This window comes from Branchiostoma floridae, chromosome 19 (assembly GCF_000003815.2).
Source record: "Branchiostoma floridae strain S238N-H82 chromosome 19, Bfl_VNyyK, whole genome shotgun sequence".
Taxonomy (NCBI): Eukaryota; Metazoa; Chordata; class Leptocardii; order Amphioxiformes; family Branchiostomatidae; genus Branchiostoma; species Branchiostoma floridae.
The window spans coordinates 15,321,694-15,342,383 of record NC_049997.1 but is presented as its reverse complement, the minus strand read 5'-3'; the positions used below and the strand labels follow the sequence as shown (position 1 = coordinate 15,342,383).

Here is a 20,690-nt window from a genome sequence, read left to right as displayed (position 1 = left end):
TTCCCATTGTGGTTCGCATTAATAGGCGCATCCTGTAAAATTAATATCTTATCTAAGTATGAATACTCGCCAATGCTGACAAATTCTGTACAAGACTGTCACAGTGTGTTTTCTGTATAACAAATACAGTCATACCTGTACAAATGACCGCCTTTACATAAGGACCACCTGGCCAATGTGACCACATTTTGCTGCACTTAGATGATTTTCCCATTAACACAAGCATTAAGAATCCTGTCTATAGTGACCACCTGTCCACATAGATCATATTTTATCAGTCGTCTGAGTGGTCTTCTTGAGTAGTTTTGACTGTACACATGTACTTCCTCTTTTGGGGGCGGGGTGAGGGTGGGTTACTCATAACTTAGCACAAGAAGAGTATGTACTCTGCTTTGTACACAATTGTAATGTTACGTTTCTATGCACATATATACGCCATCACTGCTACAATAATGTGATACTCGCAATAGTACGTTTTTATGACACAATGTGTAAATAGAGACCAAAATAATTCACGTGCGTTTCTCTTCATTTGTCGGACAATTCACCGATGTTGCATAGACGTATCACGCTACATAACTAAGGGGTGAACCGTTAACGGTAAGGGGAGGGAATAGGTCAACATTCATGTGTCAAATGCTGCTATTTTGTACTCTGCAAGCAGAGGTTGATGGGCAAAATCGTGACCCTTTTACTTGACTTGACTTGAAGTCAAGTGTAAAATGTATAAGATATGCCGTCTTTTTTTGTCAGTAAACCCCATTTTGGGGTTAGCTGACAGAAAAAGATGGCGCATAACTTTATAAGAAAAAGGCCACGATTTTTCCCCATCAACTTCTATTTGGAGAGCACTCCTTTGGGTCGTCAGATATGAATGAAAAACTTTATAGTACGATGTTGCAAGACATAACATACAGTAGCACCCTACATTGTTGAAATGAAATACATGTATGATTTATCATAAAAGTGATCTAAAAGAAATACAGACACTCACATCAGATAAACATTACGAACCTTACAATACTCAGTTGTATGAGTACTCATCTAAATGCTTATATTGGATGCGCTAACACTTTATTATTGAGTAGGTCAACCAGGTATAAAGGATGTGTACTCTTCCGATGTCTAGCCCTTTCACATTTGAATTGTGTTATATGTAATCTAGTATTTATACCTGAGAATCCTTTTCCAAATTATGGAGACACTCTCATGGTTTGTCCCAAAGATCGCACCACTGGCCCCGCCCGCCCCGTTCCCATGGCAACACAACTCACCTGTCCTGTCTGTTGTCTGTCTGACGTCATCAAACATGGCCGCCGCCACAGGTGGGTTTGTGTCTTCGAAATATGTATCTCTGATTCCTCTTGTTTAATCCCTTTAGCTAAGTCTAGCTTATATCGTTTCCTACTAATATGAAGAGGCAATATCTGTGCGTTCAACCACTGTCTTAGGTACTCTCTCTCGTCTTCCCGTGAATTTGGTTGACAGAATTTTACGTCGTAGCTCAGCACAATGGACATGTAAATTATGATCGGCCGAGTTGTTAGGGGGGCATAGCAACAGCAATAACATGTACTTCATGTAGAATACAAAGATAAAGCTAAAAGACAAAGAAAATGCACTAACGTATGTTTGACTGCATTAGGCTGTAATCGATACATTATCTGAATAGACCTGCATGTGTATTTTCTGTAATTCATGTTGTCGGTAATAATACATTGCGCATATACAGGCTTTTCATTGACGTCATATTAATTATAATTTGAATCCTCCGACGACCATGTTGGCGGGTAATTGAATTAAGCAGTACCATCTTCGCGAGGTTAACAGACGCACACTGTAATCCAACATGGCGCAGGTGACGTCGAATGAAAAGCCTGTATACATGTTTTCGTGGGCTACTTAGCAATTGATACGTGTTTGGCACGTGTGTATCTTTTAGCGCTAAAACTTTTTTTCATATGAGTGCTCTAGCTTTAGTGGCAGCGATTGTCTTATATCTATAAGTTTACAAATCGTTCGCCCGAATCGCTTGACAGGTGCTTGACTGCCGACGGTATTGAAGCGCCGCTTAGCGGAAGTTGTACGCACTGCACCTTTTGATGGTGGTCTACGGTATGGTTACGAACAACAACTATAGGTGACTTGGAAAAGGGGTTACGAAACAGTCATGGGTCTCTGTCACGCTTCATCAACCACCGGAGGTGAGAAAACATGATAACATTTCATAAGATGATTTTTATCTTAACATGGCTAGTTTTTTGGTATTATTTGTATTCCAGTTGTAAACCAGACATGATCATTGAAACAAAACAAAAACAAGCGGTACGAAACAGCATGAGCAATTTATTCGTCTTGCATATTTGTAAAGCATTTACACAATCGGACGCTTTCAATCTTTTGAAGACAATATACGAGTATCAAATAAAATCCAAAGGGATCTTTTATCTGTTTAATTTTGAATGTGTAAAACGTTGACTAAATTGTAGAAAACGACATTTATACCATATTCCATTGTAAATTTGTAAAGTACTTATAGTACATAGACAGACACATTTAATATTCTAAAGACTTTACATCAAATAAAATCCAAATTCATATGCCTTCTTAACTGTTTAAAACTGTTTAAAACTGTTGTAAAACTGTTGAAAAGTTGCAAGAAAGAAATTAGTACTTACAGCAAGTAGAAAAGGGGACATTTTGAAACTATACTGTTTTGAACCAGTGTCAGCGGCGAAACTACCGGGAGGGAACACGGCACCGCAGCAGCCCGGAGCCGGCCCGGGGACGGAGGGACAGGCGGGGCAGTACGACTGGCAGCCGGACGACGAGGCAAACCTGTGCCAACGGTGTCTTCAGACAAGGTTTACATTGTTAGAGAGAAGGGTACGTACACTTAGGTCTCTCTAACGTCCAACGATGTCTACAGACCATGTTTACACTGATAGAGAGGAGGGTACGCGTATGTGTCGGTGAAAATAGATTATACAGCTGGAAGAAAATGGTCAGGTATAGAATACGGGAGAGACAGGGGACAAGCACACGATCGCGAAGTACACGAAAATGGAATTTTTGAAACTGGAAGTGGTTTCTGTGATTTTGTTCCCCTAGTGGCTTCCTAGGTGCTGAAGCGGAACCTTTGTTTTTGAATGTCATTGTCTGGACATACTATGGTCATTGTTTTGGGGTGGTAGATAGCTCTTGTGCTCGGAAATAAGTGTCCTGTCGACTAGTTCTGGACTTGCAGGGGCGTTTTTTTTTTGTAAAGAAAAATACAAATTTAATTGACTAAGCCTAGTCATCTGTCATAGGTTTCGGCATGGTGGTTCAAACATTGTGAAAATGTCACTCACACAAATCGTTCGCATGAAAGTTCATCAGATACCCACCGGCCCACCCTCAATAAACTGGGAGGGCGACATAGACTTTCTTATACTGATAACCCCCTCCTGCAAAAGTGGTGTGTTCCTGACATCACTGCTGGAAATAGAAGGGTCATTCTGTGAACAAGGTCGACGGAATTCGTCCGAAAATTTAGAGGGGTACATGTAAGTCCCTATGGTTTAATTTCAGTGTTGGATGTAAAGTGTTAGCAATTTTCCATAACGTTTGCATGTCTGTATTACTTTTGCAGCACCACTGCCGGAACTGTGGTAGAGTGGTCTGTGGTGACTGCTCCAAACGGAAGGAGATTCTGCACCACAAGCCTGTGCGCGTCTGTAACGTCTGCGCAGAGAACCTACAGAACATCAGACTACCGGCGGACACTGACGGTGGGGACGGCTCCGACTCGGAGGAAGAGGAAGAGGATGAGAGAACACGGATGAGGATGTGTGCATTGGAGTAGCGTAAATCGCTTTAATTAATGGCACAGCAAGAAGGAAATGGAGTGTTCGCAGTGGTTTGAGTTCGTGGTGGCGCTATATAATCATACTGTACAGTAAATGAAAACACTGGCACTAACGGATAATTGTCAGCGACCTGTATAGCTACTAGCAACTGGAAAAGGGCACTACGGACGGACAGAACAGTTGCCTTTTTTTTGTGATCAATTGTCACTGATCTAAACATATCGATCCTCGTGGCACTTATTGATAAACTTGTGTTTTATGTTCAAAGATCGGATCTGTGTTCAATTTGTGATTTTATTTAAGTATTGGTGCGTTTTCACTGTATTATACATTGATACACTCCTTTACCTTTGGGACAGCATGTTATGTCGCTAGTATGTAAATACTTAACGTTTGGGACAGCACGTTATATCACTAGTATGTAAATACTTTACGTTTGGGATCGCATCTGTAAGCAGCGACGCCTATGCTGCAGTGCCATGCGAACTAGTCAGAATTGACGTGAAGGAATAATGTGACCGACGGTCACTGAAATGTCAGTTGAAGAGAACACTTGGTTGCGTGCAATTATTGGAATGCGGGGATATACAGTGTGTATATGGTTTTATTGTTTTTTGACCTAACGGTCCTAGCTCCTCTATTTTCGGTCTTCCGGTGACCGAACTTGTAGCAATGGTGCACTTTGCAATGTTAACTCCTGTTTTTAACATTACACCCAACGGCAAAAAGGCCCTTTATGATATACTTTTGTTGGCGATATCGTTGCTATGGTGATATGTATTATTGAACACCTTTCAATGTCTCAAGCCGTCCATGTTCAAGTGAAGTTTATTGGGCAATTCTGTAACGTTACTATCACTTTGTTGTTGTTGTTTTCCTTGAATCTGAAGCAGCTGTTGTGTTGAATTTGTTCATGCTACTCACACAGACATTGCAATACAATAAAGTATATATGGTGAAGAAACACAGTCTACAGATAAACGAGTCACACATATAAACAGATCGTACTGATAAGATCGTCCCTAGAATAAAGCAAATGTTGCTAAGGCCTAGGTGAATACTAGTTTGTGTTTCACAACTTACACTTGCAAAACCTGACAAGCTAATTAAGTCAACCCTAGCCTCTTTTTTTTTGTCAACTGCTGACAAAGGCCGAAAGGACATAGAATTTTGATCTGACTGATAAGTGATAAAATTCAGAGCAAATTTAAACTTCCAACATTCACACTCTTAGGGCAAGTTGAACAGTTAATGCAAGAATGTGTAACGTTAGTAAACACTGCAATTCGTTGCTCAGTTCATAGAAATAAATCTATTTGTTGGATCCAAATGCTACAAAAATGAACCTGCAAACACAACATAGTTTTTCTAGGCCTAACAGCCGCCATAAACGATTAACCAGTAAAATCTTTATGTTATGTGATCGGGGTGGGTATCGGTACGTTATGGTACAAACGGGTTTTCTTACTGGACCGGTCTAGAAAAACCGGATTAAATGATCAGGCATTTACACTTTTTGGACCGATCGATGAAAATAACAAGAGCGAAGTAGAGCAGAGTCTATAGTCATTTCTACCAAGTTTTTAAGTCAACAGTAACGTGTTACAGAGGCAGTTAGCCCTGTATGATAAAACGCCAGTGGGACTCGAATACTCCACAAAACAGATTTCTTTGTGGCGATATGGACCGTTGTTTTGAGTATCATCCATTCACAAGTTCTCACATACTGAATCAGGTTCAGGTTCAAACCTTGAGCTGATCATCTGGACCTGAACCGGACCTGAGCCTGAATCTTATGTACCTCTGCGTTTGAGGGACCATTCGTTAATCCTAATAATACGACTAAAAACAAATAGAGCTTTCTCTTTTTTACGTCATAATGAAATTGCAACTTTTCGCTTTTCGCAAGGCGTCGCTTTGACCCACCTGCCGGTCGTTCCCATGATGCCTAGCGCCGCATAGTTTCCCGTAAATTCAAAATGGCGGATTTGAGAGCTTCAGTGCCGGAATACGACAAAGAAGACGGCGAATATAAGGTCAAAGTCATCTGTCTGGGCGACAGCGCCGTAGGCAAGTCCAAGTAAGTTTCAGAGATCATGTTTGTGCAGTTTGAAGCTCGAACTCTGCTTGAAACGGGCGTAATCTGGCATTTGAATTGCATGTTTCCGCCTTTTTTTTTTACAAGATAGTGTTTCAAACACCGGCTTCCCACATGTGCAAAGATCGCCAGGATAGATTTCTAAGATTGGTTACTTTTAGAAAGCAAATATGAAAAATTTAAGCCTCAAGTTTGAATTATTCTGCTTATCTGTACCTAACAAGCTTTGGGTCGACGATATTATGTACAATCCAGTGTCCAGTTGTGTTTTGACCACCTGATCTTATAAATTATGTTTATGAGAATCTATGCAAAGACGTACAAATCTATTTATAAGAAAGTAGTCTATAGATTGAATGTTTTCCCATGTTAAGTCACCAGTTTCTGAAAAAGAAATGAGATAAAACAGTGCGTAGTTGTCTGCCTTGATGTCCTTTTTTTTCAAGAATTTTGACACCTGCAATTGTGATGAAATATAAATGATTCTTATTTTTTGTTATTCGTCATAATTTGGAAAATGATGTCTCATACCATAACTGTATGATAGCTGAAAGCCCAGACATCCCGGTTTTGAGTCCCCTGATATGCTCTGATGTTGTGCCCTTGGTAAACGCACGTTACACTAATTTCCTCACAAAGTTACTTCGCTCAGGTGAAATTGATTACCTAACTGTGGTTATGAGAGTGCCAAGTGGATAGAACATTAAATCAAGGCCCTGTGTTGGAGAACAGCCACACCTCGAGGACACTAAAAATTCCACCACACTTATCGATAGGAGTACTAGTAGTTCCTTCCCGGTTGGAGTGGATCAAGTAAATGATAAAATCCGTCCAGATATGCAGCTTATAGTACAAGTTATACTCTTCTGAAGTTCTGTACAAAGCTGGTGTCACAACTCTAACTGCAAGACCACCTTGTTCAGTGTGCTTGCTCCTCTGTTTAATCTATTGCTGAAACCACAAAAATGACTGTTCATAGTTGGATAAGTCTATTGCAATTGGCTCAATTGCTGGGGCAAGTGAAAGTGCAGATAGGGCAAGGGCATGTGATCCTGTACTTGCCCTATCCACTGTATCATGCTTCCTGTAGCCAGCCTGGTCTTGTAAGTTGTTGTATATTTTAACAAGTTACATGCTTTTTTTTACCGAAAACAGGGAACAAGAATTCCTTTTCCGTAAGCAATGTGTTATTCAAATTTTGGGCCAGTGAAAAGTTGGTGCATGCAATATGAAATGACCAGTACTTGCCCAATACGGCCAGTGAATTTTAAAAAATTGTCTATTACTAAACCCTTTGTTGGACTCTTTCCAAGTTTTCCAGATGGACTTTATTATTAGCAACAGTACAGTTGATTGCTATCTTCTGACCCCCGTAGGTTAAGTATACAACCTTGACACCTGTTGTCAAACAGGTGCAACTGACAGGTGTTTTTCAGCTGTGCAACCAATAGGACTCCGTGCAAGCAACATTTTGTGTGTGCAACCCAGTCCATGCAAAACATGTTATTTTTCGGAAAGTTTAAACAATCATTTGAGATAAGATTGTGATTTTTTTTAGTGATGTCTATGGACTTGCCTAGTATAATGCTTAGATATCTCATGAATATTCATCAGCACTCTACAGGTGTTATATACTGTAAATGCAGAAATATTCGCGGTGGATTGATGTTCGCAGTTTTCGCGGTGACCACTTTACCGCGAAATTAAAACCACCGCAAACATTTTTCTATTATGGTATTAGATTGCAGTTTATGGTGTTACCGTGAACTTAAATCCACCGCGAAAAGGCCCTTTTCCCGCTACTGGAAATTAAATCCCCGCGAACTTAAATGCATTTACAGTATATCACTAAATCTACAATCTGCATAGACTTAAGAGTTAGAGAATGACTAAGCTTTTCTGATAAGGCCACATTGGTTTCACTTTGATTCTGTCATGCTGACTCAACAGAAAATGTATATTACCAATGTATATTTAGAATGCCAAAGTCAGTTCCAAGGTCAAAGTAGAAGATGTAAAAGAACAAGAATCCATTGTTCTGTATACCATACTCGTGTTTAGTCATTTATTAACCACTGACCACTAAAATTTCATGATGAAGACATTTTCTCTTTGCCAAACTTTTAATTAATGTGGTCTTAACGAAAGAAATAATTACTTGTTTCAAAATTTTCTGTCAGCACAAGGAGGTTGAACCTCCTTGATCAGAAATTGGACAAAACAGTAACTGTGTAAATAGTTGGACAAGTCCACTATTGTCCAGGGCAAATGAAAGTGCTGTTCGGGCAAGTGCAAGTCCTACCCGAATTGTCCGATTGGGCAAGTAAGATTTTTCCATTGATTGAGTGCAATTTTGATATACTTGTTACTTTTTACAGTGGTCAAGCAATGGTCAACAGAGAATTCCATTGCTGGAAGTGAAAATGCATATATTTGTAACAGTGACATTGGAATTTTAGGCAAGTGAAAAATTGGTTTGCCAAGTAAATTTTTTGTGTGCTTGCCCGATAGGACAAGTGAATTTTAGAAAACTTGTCCAACCCATTAGAGTATCAATTGTGCTGTTTCTTTTCTGTGAAAAGTATCAAGTTTGTTCCACTGCGTCATTGCCAAATGTGTCAGTTGTTATTTTAGTTTCTGGTTTGTATTTCTTGAGGTAAAGTAAGCTAAGAGGTGGATATACAAGTAGTCACAATTTCAATTAAGAACAATCAAAAACATGTAACCAAATCTAGAAAGGAATTAAACTTTTGATCTCGACAGTAAGTTACTTTTGTTACAAAGAAAGGAATGGTGTTTTGTGGCGTTGGTGTGACCTAATGGAAAGATATTTGGCCCAGACCCTAGTTGTCCTTGGTTTTAATCTCCTGACATGCCCCAATAATATTGTACCCTTGGGAAAGTCACTTGACATGATTTTCCTCACTTCACTCAGGTGAAAATGAGTACTACTACTGTAGTACCTAACAGCAGTTAGGGACATCCCTCGAATAGGACATTAAATTGAGGTCTCATGTTTGAGGAAATCCACTCCTAAAGCACGTGAAAGAACCCATCACACTTACTAAAAAAGTAATTAGGGTCCTTCCCAATCTGAATGGATCAAATCTGTCCAGATATGCAGCTTATAGTTATACTCTCTGCATGTTATGTCCTGAGACAGTTTATGGTACACAATGCACACAATGGAAATCTTTCTTTTGGGCCGTTAGGCTCCTTTGAAAAAGCCTGTTGCGAAAAGCAATTGTCTAATGTACACAAGCCATTCTATAGCATATTTACACAATAGCTGATAGCATTGTTAGCCCTAGACTGGATACCATCTATGTGTGTAACCATTCAATACTATGCTGTCCTGACTGCGGTCAACACCTTTTTATTTGTGTATATTTTAAAAGAAGGTAAAGTCAGTCTTGTAACCTTTTTGAGGCTGTACAGTCAGTGTGCCATACACCTTTCTCACGCGGCGGCCATGATAGATCGAAGAAGAGGTCAATGAGGCAAACAGACAAAACTTATTTCTAAAATCAGGTCCCATTTAGTTTTCCCCCAAACCACACAAATTTTCATGATATAAGATAGAATAATAAATATTACAAGAAGTGTTATGCACCGAAAGATGTAGCAATTTAGAGTAGTGTAGACTGACCCCTTAGTCCCCTTAAGAGATGCAAAATAAAAACATAATAATGCAAATTTTTAACAAATTTGCAGCCATTCACTTATTGGTCGATTTCCTAATTGGCAGGCTACCATTGGTCGAACTGCTAATTATGATGGACAGCCTTTTGTTTGCCACATTGAACTTGTTTTAGATCTATCATGGCCGCCACGTGAGAAAGGTGTATTGCGTCTAGGGCACAGTACTGGAAGGCTTAAGGCTTTAATAAAGGGGCATTCCACTCCAGAAGGGGGTGGACACTGGAGTTTTCCAATAGATAATGTGTCAATGAAAACATAATCAGCTGAATTTTGTGGAATTCACCTTGGGATGAAATGCGCTATGTGTGTTTTGTAAAACAATATGACACTCACTAAACCCATGCAGACCCTACCCATGCATTCCCTTGTGGAGCAACTGGGTACTTTATCGTATAATGTGAAGTAGTATGCATTTATTACTTCCTAAAATTAATATCTATCGGAAAATAACACTCTTGTGTGGAGTGGAATGCCCCTTTAACGTTTTATTCTCCTTTTGCACTGGAAAAAGACGAAAACATTTTATCACTGAACTTTACACATATGCCATGGGGTTTAGGCCCAAACGTATAAGTTCAGACCTGAAACTAAACCTCTGGACCTGACTTTTGACCTGAACATGAACATGAGTAGCACATCACTAAGAAGACACCCTTAATGTTTTATTGCCTTTTTTCATTTCAGATTGGTGGAGAGATTTCTCATGGATGGATAGTATCCTTTTTACATCAGATTATTGTACCTACAAATACTATGTTGTTCTTTTTGTGGGTACTTAATTTCGTTATCAGGTGGAAAAGGAGGGTTTCACAGCATTTGAAGTTTGCAGTGTTACAATGTATGTAGTAATCATTGGAAATGTACATTCACTGTGTTGATATAACTACAGTAACTGCAAACATTTGAAGATCTACATAGTTTTGTCAGTGATATTAAATCACCGATGACTGTTCTTGAATTGATGACAATGACAAATGACATTAGATGAATTTTTTAGGTCCATATTCCATGATGTACAAATTGACAAGGATTATGAATACTTTTGGTTGTAACATCATATAAAACAAGCCAAAGTTTTGCAATAGTGAATATGAATATGTATCAGTTTTGCCCTCTAGTAACTAAGAGAAGTGAAAGATTGCGTGTTTGTTCATGAAAAGCGCTTATGTAACAAATGGCTTTTGTAGTTTTGAGGGCTTGGGAAACGGTTGACGACCCTTGACATAATCCTCTCAGCCAACCACAGCAACTCTCGACGTACGCGCTAACGTTATTCCGGTATCAGACGGAAGTGGGTGGTAAGGACGTGTGCGTAGGTGAGGGAAATAATTGTTATGATCCACTTGACTTGTTTGTTCTTGAAGTTAACAGAGGCCGGGAAAGGGGTTTCGAGTATTTTAATGTTGCCTTGAAGGTATAAAAGGGTTATTCAAGGATACATTTCTCAATTTTCCTTCAAACATCTAATAAACATAACTTCCGAACATATCATATTGACGCAGATGTGCATTGTTTTTGTTTACGATAATGTTTGTTTACTTGTTTGTGTTAGATTTCTGGGATACGGCAGGGCAAGAGAGGTTCAACAACATGCATCCATCCTACTACTACCAGGCACACTGCTGTATACTGGTCAGTCCCTACATTTTAGGGGTGGGGGGAAAACATTAATGATAGTGGAGTGGTATGCAAAATTGGGGATGAAGCACTTTGGTACCAAGGATGTGTTGGAAATCGCATACTAAGGTTGTGGATCTTTACCTAATGTTGTCAATTACTAGTAAAGGCATACTACACACCAGAGGAAATTGTTCTGGTTCTGCTAGTAAAATTTTTCTGAATGCCAGAATATAATTGTTTTTGCAAATTGACATTGAACTTGGACTAGGCAGCAGTTACATTATACAGCATCAACTTCTGATTACCCCTCGATTACCTTCCAGATATGTAATGGGCTGGCATTGATTCAACTTATTTTGTACAGAAATGGCCAGAATTGACTTCTTTTATCATCCTGATGCTACATAATTTCCCATTAACGAATGTTGTTGTTGTTTTTGCTGGAGTAAACAAAAATGTGGTGATGTTCTGTACCCCGCAGGTGTTCGACGTGACGAGAAAAGTAACATACAAAAACCTGCCCAACTGGTTCAAAGAGCTGCGACAGTACCGACCAGAGATACCCTGCCTCGTCTGTGCAAATAAAATAGACGGTAAGTCCTTATGTAGATTTTCTTATATACAAACCACAGTAAATGCACTTAAGTTAGTAGGTATTCAATTTCATGATAGGGAGAAAAATGAGTATTTGTGTTAGAACTAAAGTTACATACTGTACAGTAAACAAGAAAGCTTCTGAAAAAAGCTGACTGGTGCGTATTTTGGAAAAAGCCTGGATGTTAAACAAAATCACACGAAAAAAGAGTTTTTAAACATCGAATTACTGAATTGGTCTTTCTTCTATTAAAAAAACAGTACATGAGATTTGTCTAACAAAGAAAAAAAATTGTAGCAAGTGGGGTTCGAACCCACGATCCACGGCTGCAAAAGCAAACTGCTATGTACAGAACTGTACCTTAGATCACTCGGCCATGCTGACTCAATTACACAATCAGGCGTACAGAAGGGCTATTAGAAGGGTTTGGTTAAATTGATCGATCCATGCATCCATCCATGCACCCAAACGAACGGTTGAACCAACCGCTTCTGTCGGCACCGCCAAAAAAAATCCTGGCGCATTTACCACAGCCAGTCGGAAACAGCCTACTGTAGAGACTGGGTAAGGACAATACATTTGGACAGAACAGTCGCTTTTACCAGTGCTTGCGTGATCAATAGTCACTAACCTTAACCGTATCTGCCCTCTGGAAACGTATCACTTTTTGATTACAATGTACGTATACAATTAGTAATTTGACCGATGAGAGATCATATCTCTTAAATGTATGCATGTGTGTCTTAATTTGCATTTGAGGTGGGAAGGATTATTGGCAACTTGCGCTTCCTAATTTTCTGGCCTCATACTACTTAAACTGTAGTCATAGTTTTTCACACCAAGCTTCCGGTGCCATCGGCTTGTTTGGCATTTCACCACAGTTTTCCGTTTGTTTCCATGTCGGACCCTCTCATGCTGATTTGCATAGATGGTAAGAACATTCCGTGCGCACCCTGTCACCTTCTGTTACAACCTGGTCATCCCTGTTAGACTCCTTTTGCTCAAAAATTACTGCACGTGTGCCGAGTTGTTCTCAACACAAGGGTAGGGTTTTAAAGTTTTAGTTGGAATTCCTAACAAGCCCCAATATTGTGCCATTGGAAAAGGCACATACACTGTACCTAGCTTCAGATATGAAAGACCTCTTGAATAGGACATAACATTGGAGGTTCTGTACGTGTGTTTGAGCTTCAGAATGTTCTACCCAACACACTTATCGAAAGACAGAAAAGATTTACTATTAGAGTCCGTCCTGGTGTAAGTGGATCAAACCTTAGTCTGGTCTTACACAGCTTGTAGGTTATTTGTATCTACTGTGACATAGAACTAACCATGTGATTGTGATACAGAGTATCTTTGTCATGCACTTTGGACATGGTTTTTGTGTCACTACATGTATCTCTCATACTCAACACAAAAATATTGTTTACAGTGACCTGCATTGCAAGACTAGACAGTCTCAAATCACTAGGTTTGCAGTACACAATCGTGACAAACTTGCTACCAAATAGCATTACTCAAATCCAACCCTGTGTTGAGAACACATTGGCACAAATGCAGTAACGGAGTGTATAGTGAGGGGAGTTTAACGGGGGTGCTTATGTAGTTTCTGCACAATACATCATGCATGCATCTCTTTTTTATTATCCTACTTAAAGCATCTTTAAGTTAGTATGTGCCATATACTTTTATTACTTTCTTTTGCTTGCCCAGAGTTTTAGAGATCAAATCCTATATAAGTGGAGAAAATGTCTTGCATTAATGTTTTAGTTTTACATGTAGAAAGATCAGAAGAAATTTTATTGTAAAAGGTATTACAGTAATATTACAATTGTCAGTTTGATATGCTTATATGGAATTGTACCTGTTGTTTTTTTCCAGTGGACTACAAAGTCACACAGAAAAGTTTTAACTTTGCAAAGAAACACCAGCTACCTTTCTACTTTGTGTCAGCCTCTGATGGAACAAACGTTGTCAAGGTACTTGATCCTTATGTCTGCCATTTCATGGTGTAGTAACCCCATCTAGCAGGTCATGTCAGAATTGCAAGTACTGATATGATGATTCCTCATCTTTAAGTTGGAACAAGTTTGTAGTCTGATTTTTACAACATTTCATTGTGTAGTAGCCCCACCTAGCAACTCTTTTTAGAATTGCAAGTACTTAGATGATGATTAACCAGAACAAGTTTGATTTTTCATGACATTATAAACTTATACTCTTGTTTTCGAATCAGAAATGCAAGAATTTCACCTCCACCAGAGTTTACTGGATAAAACCTTTTCGAAAGCAGCACTTGTGCTTTTGTTGTTATTTACTGTTTATTTGTTTGTTAATGTTGTCATAGATGTTCAGAGAGGCCATCCAGTCAGCAGTAGGGTACAAAGAGAACACGACAGACTTCACAGACCTGGTCATGAGAGAGTTGGAGGTTTGTCAATCTTTTTTCTTGTTGTAGGAAGATTTTGCTTTAATAATGTCTGTATGCGCAGTAAAGTGAATGCATTTAAGTTCGCAGGGAATTACGTTTGCAGTAGCGAGATAATGGAGTGTCCGTGGTAGTTTTAATTTTGCGGTAGTGCCATAGACAGTAGTCACATACTGTAATGGAAAAATGTTCGTGGTGGTTTTAAGTTCACCGTGAAAACAGCAAACATCAAACTACCGTGAACATTTCTGCATTTACAGTATGTAAATTTATAGTCAGGCAGTAGTACTATAGAACATGTATATGTGACATCATTGCTGTGTCCATTTGAACAATGGTGTCCATAGTTGCATTTCAGTAAATTATACATAGACCAAAGGGATGTAGCTCAAATGGTAGCAGCCTCATAGTTGACCTCCTGGTTCCAACTAGTTGGTAACGGAAGACCCCGATTCAATCCAGGGAAGGGCATCTCGGTTGGGGCTGCACACATCTTTCTGAAGGGACATAATACTTGGTTCCCATGTTTGAGGAGGTGCCTCAAGCTAGCTAATGAAACAGCAAGAAAATCTGCTGCCCTATGTGGCAGTAGGGACTACAAGGTGGACAACAACAACAGATCATGCCTTAGTATTTTTGGACATACGAAGATCTTCAGACACTCTCAGATAAGCACTATAATCAAATGTCTAATGTTCTAAATAGAAAAACCCAAAAAACCTTGCCCAAAAAAGCACAGAAATGTTGTGCTACACCAGGCAATACAATCCATGAAAATGCAAATACAAATGTACTACATTTTCATACCTGCCTTTACCTGCCTTCATAGTGGAAAGTTAGTGCAAACAGTCTATCATAGAACTGTTTGATCAATGATCTCTTCTGCTTCCGTTGCCCCAGAACTTGGACGACCTGAGTTTATCCAACGACGTTGACAGCGGCGTGGACACGGCGGGAAACTCGGCAGAAACACACACGGACGAGGCTGACGAGGAACAAGCGGAGGGTGCGACGGGAACCACGTGAGGACCGCTCTGCCATGCTGTACTGTACATACCGTCTTCTCACCAGATGCATCCTCCTACGCAGGGACATTACAACAGCGAAACCGCCTGTCTGGATGTACCCTGCTTTCTCAACCGTCACTCTTAGTTCCTGTGGAAATACCCCCAAACCAGCTGTCAGCCAATCAGAGAATAGGTCTTTCAGTTTTCAAAAGGGTTCTGGCATATATAAGGGTATGCTCATTAATATTTATTAGCAGGGCGGTCAGGAACTAAGAGTGACGGTTGAGAAAGCAGGGTACATCCAGACAGGCGGTTTTGCTGTTGGATGCCGCTGCGTATGAGAATGACCAGATAGCGTACCAATAGGAACTGTACAGTGCAAGGCTTAGCTTTGTTCAACAGTCAATAACAACAACAACAACAACAACACCTACTTCTTGCTCCATTCCATCAGAATAGCATTCAATGTCATGTTTTACACCAGTGCTACAAACTTTGACATACTGTAAATTCTCTTACTTTCACAATGACCTTTGTGGTAAAAATGAGTTTTGTGCCGAAAAAACAATTCTGTAGTACAGTGGTAATAAACTGGAAATGTACTTTCGCTGTGTCATGAATTTGTGATGGAAAGATCACCTAAAACATAAAACCACTGCAAACATTTTAGAGTTTTACAGTACCACTTTAAACAAGTCTGTTTGTTCCAAAACACTTTTCCCTTTTTGCTGTGAAGGCAAGTGCCTAGTTATGAATTGTCCTCGAATGCATATACATGTATATGCTATTGAATTTTAGTCAAAGCTTTTGGAAAATGTTAATGTGTTGTTGGATTATTGTACAGAAAAAAAAAGAGTTACAGTGAAAAGTTTTTTGTCACTGCATACTTAGATACTGCATCCTATTTGTTTTTAGGTGCTACAATTTGTACAAAACCATTTAGAGGAATTGAAACATTGTCTAGCTAAACAATACGAGGACAGCAAAATTAAAAGCAATTTAAACTTATGATAAATATGAAAGGATTCATCCCCCTTTGCTTTATGCAAAGAGAAAAATTTAGAAATAAATTTCTGCAGTTCTCTACGTAATTGGTAGGTGGTAACAGCACTACTGAAAAAGATTGTATTCAGACAATTGTCAATCTGTTTGTCAATCTGTGTTCGAATGTTCCAAATATAAAATTCCAAAGGCCTTTGTAACAAAATATCTGTTTTCAAGCATCCCTCTTTAATTTTAGGGTGCAAGAAAGGCAGAATTCTAGTTTTTAAACATTTGTATCCATTGCTACTTAAAAGGACAAACCCATTTGCTTAATGTGTGACAATTTTCAAAGCTTCTTTATCTTGTATGTGCTAGTTTCTAGACTTCTCTACGTGTGACATGTTCTCACAGGGCTCGAAATATCCCCTCGCAATTTTCAGGAACTTTATTTTGCAGAAAAATATACAAACAACTTGCAATTTGGCAAACTGATAGAAGGCGTTGAATTATGAATCAGAAAACAGTAGAGTATTTTGAGCCCTACTCTCTTAAACTAAACAGACATTTTCACGCACTGCTATAAGCTTGGTCACAGTTTGAACTGACCCTGCACAAGGTCAAAGGTAAACAGTTCTTGACATATTACCCATAATGCATCACCTTGTATGCCCAGTTCAAACTGTGACAAAGGTCTGTTGTTTTTAAACACAAGTAACATTGGCAGGCTTTTTGGCGATGCCTCAGGGGCGAGCCAAATGGTATATCATTTACTGTTGATATTAAGAAGACCCTGCCATGTGACAATTCAGTATTATCTCTTATCCAAATGGTATAAGGAGTAATTTATCACTGAAATTATACCTCTGCTAGCCAGAGGAATCGATAATTTTTTGGACAAATTTCTTTGTGTCTCTTAAAGTTGCTACAGAACTTGGCTTCTGTTTTGGTCATAGCCAGCAAAGTTGTGTGTTTGACACAAGAAAATTTGTCCAATGTTTAAGATTTCAGTGTTGAAAAATGATTTGTGACTGTCATATATAATTATCAGTAAGACTATGTATTTTAGAGAGACCAATTTCTGTGTGTGTGTATATATAAATAAAAATGTGGAATTGTGTGATAGTAGCATAGTAATCTTTAGGGATAGACAAATTTGATGATGGAAAAAGGCAAACTTTGGAACCAAAAGTTACCTTTTGTACTTGTCTTGGGTAGCATTAACTTTCAAAGTCACCTAGCCCCACTTAAGATACTTAAAGATACATTCCTAAATGTGATTTTATGTAATTTGTATTGTAATATCATGTTAATGGTCTCTTTGCTTTAGAAGTTGTTAATTGTTGTTGTAGTTGGTAGGTATTTTAGGTTTTTAGAACCTTTTCTTTCTACTGCTATAGTATTGTTGCATTACAAGAAATATTGAAAAGACCTGGACTAAAAAAATTTAAAGCATTCCAAAATAGACATTTTGTGTAAAACACAGCATTCCAGACAGATTGTCGTTTGTTTGGGCCATTTTTTAAAGCCATGTAAGCACTTGTTTTTTTTCGTTCCACTTCTTTTTTGAAAGACTAGTTATTTGTTCCATGACATTCAACTCTTCAAACAGAATTTCATCTCAGACCACCATACCGCCTGTTAGCCAATCACATACTTCTTTGCTGTAAGAGGTAACATGATTGGCTAATGTGTCAATAAATGTTACCAGCCAATCACATAACCCCATGACTTTAAGAGCGTACGTGATTGGCTGAAATGTTAAAAGACTTTCCATCCTCACTGTAACAACATGCTGTGTCATCATGGCTGTCCTTTTTTGGCTACACCTCAGGGGTGGATCCGTTTGTTTATCACACCATCCAGGTACAAAATGGAATGTGATGTAGGCTCAGTCTGTATGTAAAATTGACTATAACTATACTGAAATTTGTTTTCTTTATTGACATCGTTTTAAAGCACCACTAAATTCATTTGTACCATAATGACATTATCAAATGCTTAATCTTCTAAGAGCATACCCAATAATGATTCAGACTTTTGTTGTCTAGAGATACTACTAGCTAGTATTAATTTTTCCCACGTAATCATGTTTTTTTCCGTCAGCAGGCGGAGATATCATTTTTATGCTTACGTGTATTTTACGGCATTGTCTTATACTTTTTCGTTTTAACGTGTGTTGGTCAAGTGAAGCAACTTGTCACTCTTGAAGTTGACAACATTTTTTTCTGATTCTCTACATTGATACATTGACATTGTAACAGTTATACATATGCTTTTGTACCATGTTTTTCTGTGCTTTAGCTATGTTGATTTGATTATATGGATGACATCCTCTTGGAAACCCAAAACTGATGCAAAAAAGGTGCAAAAAATATTAAAAAGTTTGGCAAAAATAAAGTTGCCTTCACCATGAAATCCAAGTGGTCAGGAAGGTTGAACGAATGACTAAACACACACATGTATACCAAACTATAGATTCTTCATTTTTGTTCTTCCACATCTTCTCTTTGACTTTGGAATTCACTTTTTCACCCTATACAATCCTTTGCAATTTTTAGCATATATCGTCTCATTTTACAGCTGCTTTGTACAATTTACAGTATGATCAGAAACTTTTTTTTGACAAAATTGATTGGCATTTGGATGTCATCCATATCATCAACATGGCCTTACTTGTGAAACAAAATTCATTGGCTTTGAGGACAGTGTATACATTGTATGTTTACAATTATACAGTAGGATTTCAGAAGTTTTTTCAGCGATTAAACAGGTCTTTTTTCAAGGGATGAACAATCCACTGCTTCTGTGACGTCAAAACATGTTGAACATTTGATAATATTGCAGAAATTTTACTGTGACCATTGTCTGCAACTTATGATCCACTGCTCACCGAGTCACATGTTCAATCTGCATAATGTGACTTCACAGAAGCGGTTGATCGCTCATTCCTTGAAAAAGACTTGCTTCACATTGGAAATTTTATGTTGGAATTTTACTTGAATCCTGCTACCTAAAAAACAGTACCCACATAGATTTCCAGGCTAATACTTTAATAAATAGACTTGTTCCTACTTGTTATAGGAATAAACCATAGGATAATGAATACTTAAGTTACAGAAAATAACAATCCAACTGATCTTAAAAGCTTGCATCATGTCATTTACAAATACATGTAGTCAACGTTTTGCTTTCACCTCATTTGAGAAGAAACAGTGTTACGAACACTTTTTTGGAGAAAAATGTAATGTTTATTTGCCTCCGATAGTTCACGGATATTTGACAATGAGATGTACATATCTGATTTCCATCAGGAAATTATATCAGTAGAGTCAGTTTTCACTGTCAATAAAGTATTCTGCAACTTCTGCATGTGCATGTGTTTCAGTTTGTATTGTTATTGTGAGCTTAATATTATACAATAGGCGAGGCTAAATTGCAAGTGTCTGGAGCGAGCTGACATTTGGCACCACTCAGGTGACCTCAATGCGACAGCAATTGTCCCAGGTGCAGCCATAGGACTGTAGGTTTTGAACTACTCACCTAGGGAAGGATCCCTACTATCTTCCATATGTGTGATGGGGTCTTTCATGTGCTCAAGGAGTGGCTGTCTTCAAACACTGGACCTCCATTGAAGTTTTATCCTAAGGACGTCCCTAACTGAATCTAGGCAACCCCTGAGGAGTGATGTAATGTTAAGTGCTTTTCCCAATTGCACAGATTTGGAGGCACATGGATTCGAACTCAGGGTTATGGGCCTAACACCCTGTCCCTGTTGTTATGCAACATGACCCATAACAGTATTATGAACATTCTAGGGCTTGCATAACTTACATCATGATATTGATTATAGATTATTCTAACTGTGAAGAAATGAAAACAAAAACAAAGGGAAGATCTTTTACCTCCATCAAATATTTACATTTTTCATGAATTTCTTACTTCATTCGTTATATACTGTGAACTTCTCAACAATTCTACCAATATATTTTCTTGTGGGACTTTGGTAAACTACCTCTGCGATACCAGGCTCACGGGGATAGTAATCAAAATTATATACAAAGATGCATAACATGCCAGAGGAGTTAGATGGCCGAGGATCATGGTTTGCGACCAGCTAACTCGTCTGAAACATCTTGAATCGCAATGTCAAAATTCACTTAGAAATAATAGATAATAAAGCTGATTTTCATAATTTAGATCCATCCATATTGAAGATTGTAAGGGGGTCAAGTTTCACGACAGGGGCAGATATTTGGGAAGGACCGGGTTCTGTTGAAAATAGCCGTATCGTTTTGCAACCGGAGTCAAAGAACTTTATTTGCGTTTGGCAGACTTCACTGTCTGAATTATAGCTAGTTTACAATTCTTAAAAAACTAACTTTCCTATAGTGTTATAAAGTAAAGA

General features: G+C 38.6%; 2 protein-coding genes across 3 annotated transcripts; both read left to right on the top strand.

Moving 5' to 3' along the window:
* Positions 1 to 1,266: 1,266 nt before the first annotated feature.
* On the top strand, positions 1,267 to 4,815 carry LOC118406445 (pleckstrin homology domain-containing family F member 1-like). The gene is made up of 4 exons (XM_035806498.1): positions 1,267 to 1,325; positions 2,040 to 2,204; positions 2,726 to 2,886; positions 3,635 to 4,815. The coding sequence occupies exons 2-4, from the start codon at positions 2,171 to 2,173 to the stop codon at positions 3,845 to 3,847; spliced, it is 408 nt and encodes a 135-aa protein (XP_035662391.1). The 5' UTR covers positions 1,267 to 1,325; positions 2,040 to 2,170; the 3' UTR covers positions 3,848 to 4,815.
* A 940-nt stretch (positions 4,816 to 5,755) lies between these two features.
* LOC118406444 (rab-like protein 2A) lies at positions 5,756 to 19,652 on the top strand. 2 transcript variants are annotated; one of them, XM_035806496.1, is made up of 9 exons: positions 5,756 to 5,931; positions 10,336 to 10,365; positions 10,888 to 10,967; positions 11,204 to 11,283; positions 11,753 to 11,864; positions 12,795 to 12,797; positions 13,748 to 13,845; positions 14,214 to 14,297; positions 15,195 to 19,652. In XM_035806496.1, exons 1-9 carry the CDS (start codon positions 5,831 to 5,833, stop codon positions 15,318 to 15,320), a joined length of 714 nt encoding a protein of 237 aa, XP_035662389.1. In that variant the 5' UTR covers positions 5,756 to 5,830; the 3' UTR covers positions 15,321 to 19,652. The 2 variants fall into 2 exon arrangements, with proteins under 2 accessions (XP_035662389.1, XP_035662390.1); XM_035806497.1 differs by lacking the exon at positions 12,795 to 12,797.
* Positions 19,653 to 20,690: the final 1,038 nt, after the last annotated feature.